The 9,327-nt window shown below is 40.7% G+C and overlaps 1 protein-coding gene across 1 annotated transcript in view; it reads left to right on the forward strand.

The window, feature by feature from the left end:
• The window catches only part of ADAMTS5 (ADAM metallopeptidase with thrombospondin type 1 motif 5), a gene marked incomplete at its 5' end in the record, with an annotated part of 41,614 nt that extends 33,141 nt beyond the window's left edge, over positions 1-8,473 (forward strand). The window contains 5 exons of the mRNA XM_082303968.1: positions 505-788; positions 2,033-2,216; positions 2,661-2,836; positions 3,689-3,864; positions 7,869-8,473. Of these exons, the coding sequence (XP_082160094.1) occupies positions 505-788; positions 2,033-2,216; positions 2,661-2,836; positions 3,689-3,864; positions 7,869-8,442 (1,394 nt within the window). The 3' untranslated portion in view covers positions 8,443-8,473. The remainder of the gene's footprint in view (positions 1-504; positions 789-2,032; positions 2,217-2,660; positions 2,837-3,688; positions 3,865-7,868) is intronic.
• Positions 8,474-9,327: the final 854 nt, after the last annotated feature.

Consider the following 9,327-nt stretch of genomic DNA (forward strand, 5'->3'; position numbering starts at 1 on the left):
TGCTGGGGTTTTTTTCTTTTATTTTTCTTTTATGTGCCTCATTGGCTACAAGTCTGGGTTTTGTGATTTTTCTGGCATCCCTTTAGAAGCTTTAGCATTTCTGACATTCTGTCTCAAAATTCAAATGACAACTTTGCTTACTTTGCCATGAGCCTTGATCATTCCTTAAATTACAAACTGATAAATAGAGTGGAATGTGTTCAGAGTCAATTCAAGTAAAGGAAACCAGGATGAAAGGCCAAAGGGACCTGACTAAAACTCATTTACACCCTCAGACTGGAAATAGGCAGCTCGACACCTGGTGTGCTGCTGAGTGACAACACTGTCACAATAGTATGACCTTGTCCAAAACCTGATGACACCTCAGAGAGCCTTTCCATTCATGTCAGCATCCTTCAAATGAGGTTCGCTGTCATTATCGATCTGCCTAACTTGAATGACAGATTTGCAGCACTGCAGAGAAAGCTAGGAAATGAGTAATAATAGGTTGCTTTGCTCTTTTAGGTAACTGTTTGCTGGACCAACCGAGAAAGCAGATCTTGGGCCCCGAGGAGCTTCCGGGACAAACCTACGATGCCATTCGTCAGTGCAAACTGGCGTTTGGACCCGAATACACAGTGTGTCCTGGTATGGACGTGTGCTCTCGCCTCTGGTGCGCAGTTGTGCGCCAAGGTCAGATGGTTTGTCTGACTAAGAAGCTGCCTGCTGTGGAGGGAACACCATGTGGAAAAGGGAGGATCTGCCTCCAGGGAAAATGTGTTGACAAAACCAAGAAGAAGTACTACTCAGTAAGTTACCAGCTGTGACCCTAGGGAATTTTAGCAGGCATGATCCTCAAAGGCGCTGATTTTTGTGGGAGTGAAAGGGACTTTATGGAAGTCAGATTGAAAGCTGCCTTATTTTTTAGCATGTAATTGGAGTGTTATTGGCAAGGGCTATAGGAAAAATGCTGCTGAATTTGAGGAGGCATGTTTTCTTCTTGAAGTATGAAAGCCTTAATTCCTGGGAAACTGGGAGCATCCTGTCAGAGTAGAGGATGTGCCCATTCGGTAAGTCAGGTCTCAGGACATACGGAAAGATTGTCAAGGACCTATTCTTAGCTTCCTGACTTCTTGGCAATGGACTGCGAGGTAAATTAAATCTCTAAATTTAATTTACAGCCCTCATCTGAAAGGCCCCGGGGCCCTAACTCTAGTGAAGAGAAAGGTGGATGAAGTTCATCCAGAATATAATTTCTGGAGCAGAAAAATTTGCACCTCCAGTGACAGAGTCCCCTCTGTCAACTTTATACATCTGAAGAGTCCCCAGGCTCATGAGAACTCAACTGCACAATTCAGATACTTCTAAATTTGCTGGGTAGACAGTAGCACTGCCCCTTCTGTTATACCCACAGAGGAGGTATGGACTTGTAGAGCTTTGTGAAGATATTTGCAAACTATGAGAGTCATTCAAATCAAGCTACAGCCCTTATAACGCCCTTTTTGTGGAATTATGTACTTCTACATGCTGTTGCAATACTCTTTCTAGGTAACCAATTTAGCAGAGTTGCAAACTACATCTGACAGCTCCATCTCTTACCAGCAATTCAGAGCAATACCTACACATCACAATAATTGCATTTAATTAATCATAGATTAGCCTTACGAACATATTCTGGGAGCCGAATGCCCTGGAGCTAGTTTAAGGGGCCCTATTGGTAGGAATAGCAAAAAATAAGAGAGCAGCACATGAGACTATGGGTGCTATTTCTGGTGCATGGGTGTCCCGTGAAACAAGCTGAAGGCAGCTGTGCAGAGCAAGGCCTCATATTGCCTTTGCATGCGCAGTGCCAATGAGATGTCATCCATGTGCAGATAAATGACAGAAATTAACTCTGCTGGGAGAAAGAAGACTCCTAAGACCTGTTATCCCTGATTAAAATGACCAAGGAATCACCTTCAATTGAGGAAAACATTAGCAGTGTCTTTGCGATGTAGCACCTTTATTTACACTTGGATGACGTCCTTACCTCCCACTGTTCCATATATTTCAGGCTTCCAGCCATGGTAATTGGGGGTCCTGGGGACCCTGGGGACAGTGCTCCCGTACCTGTGGTGGAGGAGTTCAGTTTGCTCATCGTCACTGCAATAACCCAGCTCCTAGAAACAACGGCCGGTACTGCACCGGCAAGAGGGCCATCTACCGCTCCTGCAACGTCGCACCCTGCCCAGCAAATGGTAAGTGCCTTCATGCCAAAGTGCCTTCATGCTCCAGCCTCTATGTTCATCGATAGTAAATGTTGAGCATCTGCTGTGAAAGGAAGCAACAAGGGTCCATTGTAGTTTTTCCAAAACATATTTACCAAGGCAAGACATTCATCATTAATACAATACCGTAATTCTTCCCCCATCCCCACCCTGACGCCATACAGAAAGGACCCTTGAATGAAAAGAAATTTCAGTCCTGGAAAATGAACTGTAATGCAAACTTTAGTCCTTTAATGCTTATTATGTCATGGGAAGATTTCCAAGCTAAAACAGTTGAAGGATTTGAAGGCGAGTTCTAAATAAAGAGGTGAAGTGACGTAACTTAAAAATTATGTAAAAAAGAAATTGGAATGGGCATGATGATATTTGCAGCGTGGTCTGAAATAGTCACTAATGATGTGAATAATTCTGCAGCTAAATCTTTTCGACAAGAGCAGTGTGAAGCAAGGAATGGCTATCAGTCTGACGCAAAGGGTGTCAAGACATTTGTTGAATGGGTCCCCAAGTATGCTGGAGTACTTCCTGGAGACGTTTGCAAGCTCACCTGCCGAGCCAGAGGAACTGGCTATTATGTGGTGTTTTCTCAGAAGGTAATGGCATCTCCAATCACGATTTCATGCTCCAGTTTAGAAGTGTCCTGTATCTTCGAAATCTTTCCCTACAAGAAGGGAAAAGAAATTACTCATATGATTCAAACATTTAACTGTGTGATTAGATTTAATGGTTTGATCCACTGGTTATACATTAGGACCAGAATTGGCCTCTTAAATGAGATAAGTTTTTCCACATCTCAATATGTGGATTCAGGAAGAATATGGGCCTCTCAGAGCACTCTGCACTAGTTTGTTTTCAGTAGTGGATAAAGGGGTTTCTGCCCGGAGAGTCATCTGTCATTCTGGGGTTTTCTGGAGGAGAAAGAGTACTATGAGTAAAAAAATAAGTTTCACCCTGAATTATGTTAAGGGAGTCCAGAGTAACTCTTATGGAGCCAATTAATAAAGAATAATTAGCCAATTAGTATAGATGTGACTTGTGGTCAGTTTGTTATATCAGATGCAGTTTGAAATGAAATGTCTCCCATGCTTATACTTGCAGTTTTCTGCCTCTGAATGTTATGAAGGTGACATTTAGATGTAGATAGCTCAAATGCAAGGCTATCTACAAGTACTGTTATTGTTATTATTAATAAGCTGTGAGATCATCATTAAAGCCAGGGTCATTTTAGTGTCTTACGGTGGAGTTATCTGTCATTGCTTTCAGCCCTTTGCTAAATTTCATCTGCTTTTGTGCTGGGAATGTTAGAGAAACTCAGTCTGGTCTGTCAGGGTAGGCACTCTGTTCTGAGTAGGTGACGTAAGTAAGTAACTGGGTTTTGCCAGTCAGATTCACAGAAGCAAATCTTTTCCATGGTAGTTTTAACTTAAGAGTCATTTATTGCCTAGGTAACTGATGGTACTGAATGTCGACCGTACAGTAATTCAGTCTGCGTCCGGGGAAAATGCATCCGAACTGGTTGCGATGGCATCATTGGTTCAAAGCTCCAGTATGACAAATGCGGGGTGTGTGGAGGAGACAATTCCAGCTGCACAAAAGTCATGGGAACCTTTACCAAAAAGAGGTATTGATCTTGAGTATTAGTAAATGTATCTTCTTGTGCAAATAGTAACTCTGCTATGTGCTTGCTTTCTTTCCGTCTCTAAATGCGATTTACGTTCATATGAAGATTGAGCAAAAAAGTACATTGTGCTTTATTGCACTTTCCAGATGTTTACAGCTGGCCTGTTAACATTACTCCAAACTGGCAAATAATCAACTGGCAAAACACTGCACCCAGTTCATTTCTGACACAAAGTGCCAGTGATACAGGTGAGCACCCCATTAACAGGAAATCGGCCCAGAATAAGGCATAGCGTCTTGTGCTACTTGCTAATCTTGCTGTGTCAGATGGCTTGTGGTTTCTAGAGGAAAGGAAAGAGAAGAGTGAATCAGAAAGTTGTTGGGGTCAGAATAATCTGGGTATCTCTGAAACTCTGCATTTCCCAGATGATGCTGTGTTAGCAAGTTACACGCTGAGAATATGTTTCATCTCATCTAACTGTGAATGACAATGAGGAGATCCCACCTCATTTAGTGACACGGATTCCTTATGTAGTTAGTGGAGAGAAGCAGACAGCATTAGAGCACAGCTGTAAAAGTCTTCCTTAATAGCCAAGAAGGATTATACCCTAGAAATACCTTTTCACACTGCTGAGTGTATGTGGAGCTTAGATGACTAGATGAGATGTCAGAAGTAAACATAGGCTTAAGCATGGCATTTGCTATATCCCTTCATGTCCATTGGCATAATATCAATCCCCAGATGGATTTTTTTATGTCAAAATATTTATAGCAGTTATCAGTTTTGGGCCCCTCACTACAAGAAGGACATTGAGGTGCTGGAGCGTGTCCAAAGAAGGGCAGTGAAGCTGGTGAAGGGTCTAGAGCACAAGTCTTACGAGGAGCAGCTGAGGGAGCTGGGGTTGTTTAGCCTGGAGAAGAGGAGGCTGAGGGGAGACCTTATCACTCTCTACAACTACCTGAAAGGAGGCTGTAGCGAGGCGGGGGTCAGTCTCCCAAGTAACAAGGGAGAGGATGAGAGGAAACAGCCTCAAGTTGCACCAAGGCAGGTTTAGGTTGGATATTAGGAAAAACTTCTTCACCGAAAGGGCAGTCAGGCACTGGACCAGGCTGCCCAGGGAAGTGCTTGAGTCTCCATCCCTGGAGGTATTTAAAAGATGGGTAGCTGAGGTGCTCGAGGACATGGTTTAGTGGTGGACTTGGCAGTGTTAGGTTAACAGTTGGACTCGATGATCTTAAGGGTCTTTTCCAACCTAAACGATTCTATGATTCTATGATTCCATACGACATATTTCTGTCAGAGTTCAGCTTTTAACTATAGTAAAACTTAATACAAGTAAAATAAAAGGAACCGCCCCATCGTTTTCCCTGACCACATTGAGGGCAGCAGTAAGCTTTGTACTGAGATACCAATGTCAAGTAAGTCTGCTTTCTGTCTGAATTCTTGTTTCCCTCCCTCTTCAAGTCTTAAGATTCATAGAAAAATGAGGATTTTTAATTATCCTTTACATAGATTCCAAGGACTGCTGTAGTGATCTACTCTTAGATACTTTCAGTTGACCATTTCTACTCAGTATCTGTGACTGCATTAGTGTACCATCTTTTAAAATGTACATAAACTTGATTTTGGTTTATATCTTCCAAATTCTTACATAGCATATTGAAAGCTACCAGAAGTTGAAATCTGACTCCTGAAATGACCTTTTATTTCTATACATTTCAACATACTGATTAATAGCAGTCAAAAATGGCTTTGAGAGTGAATTTATTCTGAAAATAAACATAACTAATCTTCTTCCTGGTAAACCAATGATTACTCACCTGCTGATGCCAAAGCACCTCTGCCAAAAAGAATGACTTTCCATCCAAATTAGTAATTATATAAACCAAATCTTTTCCAATTTGTAAATATTGCAATGTCTGGGATGTCTAAATGAAGAAGCCAGTGTGAGATATACTTCATGTGATTCAGTAATGATCCTTGTGCTGGAATCCAGGCTCCAGCAAAATGTTAAAGGGACTCCATGAATTTCAGTGAAGCCAGGTTTGTAGCATAGATATACTTGGAAATTGAGAGATTTTATTACAATTATCCCTATGAAGTTACCATCTTAGTCCTCAAATCATGCCTTTAACTGAAACGAGACTGGTCACAGAGTAAAATATTAATACAACCTCAATGCATTCAAAAAGTTGCCCCATTTAGAAAGTACTAGTCAACCTGTAAGTAAGAAGTATGTTCTAACTTGATTTTGATTGAATTTTGGAGTGACGAGGATTTATTTTTTACTGGAAATATTGAGACAATTCCCTTATGCGACTAATTGACTTTAAAATAAACCCCTCATTAAAATAGTGAAATCTTAATTGGCTGTAAACTGTTTTTACATATGAAAGGGCAGTGGCTGTAGTAAAATTATCTTTTCTCCACTGAAAAATAGCAGCTCCTGAGTTACTGTCCATTGTGAACCAAACTGTAGCAATCTGTACATTAAATGTACAGGGAAACTATTGAATGTACAAGGGGAAAGTAGTATTTCCCATTGCAGAGGATTGCCCTAACAACATTCGTTGGTACTTTTTTAAAGCAGTCAAAACATAATCTTCTGGAAAACGTGCTTCCTAAGAACTTTTTTCAAAAGGCTGTAAAGCCAAATTGTCAGAAGTAGGGAAAGGGCAGAATTAAGGCTGCACGTGCTTCTTTGTGCACATGGAGTGTTACAGTTCTTTCTGCAGACGACTTGAATTCTCCAGCATTGCTTTTAGTTTTTGAACAAGTGATTTTGTAACTTTAATAACATGTTTTAACAGAGCTATTTTGGCAACTGTTATGTAAAAATATTTATGCGGTGCTGTAGAGCAGAGTCCCCCCCAGCTCGTTTTTTGCACCATTATTCCTTCAGCTTTATGGAGGTGCTAAATCAATAGAGTTTTAGTCGTTGTCCCATAACTGCTGGAAATAGCCGGGTTTAATCTGTAGTCTGTGCTGTCTCTACTTGTGCAGCCAAAAATTCTCAAAATTAGCAGTCTGTTCTTTAAACAATCCCAAAGAAGACCCCTTCACTTTTACATATTTTTAGTATATTTTCTCATTCCTTTTTTTCTAGAAGTTTCAGCACTGAACTTTTCAGATATGAGATACTTGCAGAATGGTTTTGTCACAGGTTTAGAAATGAAAATACATGTCTCTGAAGTCCAGCTGGTAGCTTATAGCTATGTATAGTCTTTAGATTTTTTTTCCATATATCAGTGAAGTTAAAATAAATAACATACTTGGAATAGTGATAAGTTCCAGCACACTTACAGGTTTTGAATGCTTGTCACTTGCAGTAGAAGAGTTAAATATCTTTTTCTAAATCTGAATTAAGATACTTCATAAGTAGCAGCAGAGAGAACTCTGTGATGGTACAAATTAAACATTTGGGTGCACCTCATATTAGACACTTGACAATTAATCTTTGGCTTTATGAATTTAAAAGTAAACAAATTTTTTCTCAGTGATCAAGATTATTTTTAAATGTTCCCAAGGTACCTCTACCCAGCTGTTACTCTGCTCATGCTTTCCTTAATCATCATTATAGCAAAGACAGCAAGAAACAGCTGTAACCAATGCATATCTCATTATCTTTTCCTTGGCAGGCAAAGCGTGCATCGTATTTCATATCTCCCACCCTTTGCTGAAATATATAAACTATCTGTTATTTTTCATTCCTCTTGTATCTGACTCACGTAAAATCATTACTAAAGATAAAGATTAAGCAATTTGAAATAACCGCAGTAGAAATTTCTTCAAGAACATAAAGAACAATACAATAGACAAACAGTGGAGCCTGGTTAAATTAATCTTAGATGAGCCTCAAGCTGGATGGATTCAGGGCCTGAACTAAAACGAAACAAGATGTGTCACGCCAGTGACTTCATTAGGCATTGCAGTAAGACTTGAGGCTTATTTCACGCTAGCTACTGAGTACTCTTTTTTTTTTTTTTTTTTTTAACTTCATTCAGCAAGGGCTACACAGATGTAGTGAAAATCCCAGAAGGGGCAACCCACATCAAAGTTCGGCAGTTCAAGACTAAGGACCAGAGCAGGTTCACTGCCTACCTGGCCCTGAAAAAGAAAAATGGTGAGTACCTTGTCAATGGAAAATACATGATCTCCACTTCAGAAACAATCATTGACATCAACGGGACTGTCATGAACTACAGCGGCTGGAGTCACAAGGATGATTTCTTGCACGCCATGGGACACTCTGCCACAAAAGAGGTTCTTATTGTGCAGATACTTGCAACTGATCCAACTCAACCAGTGGATGTCCGCTATAGTTTCTTTGTGCCAAAGAAGCAAGGGCAAATGACTAACTCTGTCACCAGCAGTGGCAGCAGCAGCAGCAAAGTAACTCCACAGCTCACGCAACCCCGCTGGGTTACGGGGCCGTGGCTTTCTTGTTCTCGAACGTGCGACACAGGATGGCACACCAGGACTGTCCAGTGCAAAGACGGGCATGGAAAATTAGCTAAGGGATGTCTTCTCTCTCAGAGACCGTCAGCATTTAAACAGTGCTTGTTGAAAAAGTGTTAACCTGTGGTTGTGATCTTCTTTAAAAGAGGTTTGATTAAGCCATTGTTGACATACTAGTATTAGGTCTGCCCAGACAGAGAGAAGCAAAGGCTTCAATGTACTTACATACAGTCTCAAATTATGGGCAGAATCTGCCTATTTGGACCAAATGAAGATGTGCACTGCTTTAAATAATAGTAGGGTGATCTTAATTTGTCAAGAAAGTAAGCATTAAAGTTGTTATAAGCCCTCTGTGTCTGCAAAAATATAAAATAAAATAATGCAAAAGAAGAAAAACTAGTGAATGGAGGATCCTGGGATATTTGAAGGTTACAGAATCATCTCCCCTTTTTCACCTACCTCTAATACAGTATGTCCTTAGAAAACGTCACATGTACCCATGATACCACAATAGCTAATTTTATACTGTTTTGTAAATATCTTTCATTTGGTATGTCACTTTATATCACTTGGTTCTATTAAAAAATCAAAAGACAAACTACATAAGCAAAGTGATTGACCAAAGTATATCTGCAGCCCTTGTGGACTTGGTCCGTTGTTCAGAAGGAGCCGCAGATGTTTTACTGGAAAATGAAGAGCTTGCTGCTGGTTTTAAAAAGTAATACCTTTTGGTTTTGACAAAAGGAAACACATTTTCATGCTAGGAATTTCCTGCCAGCAGATCATTATTCTATGACAAGTACTGTGTTTCCACCAAGAAGGAGCACTGCAGCAGCTTGCAGACCAGGGATCCCCCCATGTACGTTGCTCGAATACCAGCACCATCAGCGACTCCTCACCCTGTGTACGTCAGGTGCACACAGAAGGAGGATTTGGCTGCTAGGAGGAATTCATGTACACTTTGCTTGTAAACTTTCCACTAGTTCCAGCTGTGTCACAGCTTGG

This window comes from Platalea leucorodia, assembly GCF_965183815.1.
Source record: "Platalea leucorodia genome assembly, chromosome: 2".
Lineage (NCBI taxonomy): Eukaryota > Metazoa > Chordata > Aves > Pelecaniformes > Threskiornithidae > Platalea > Platalea leucorodia.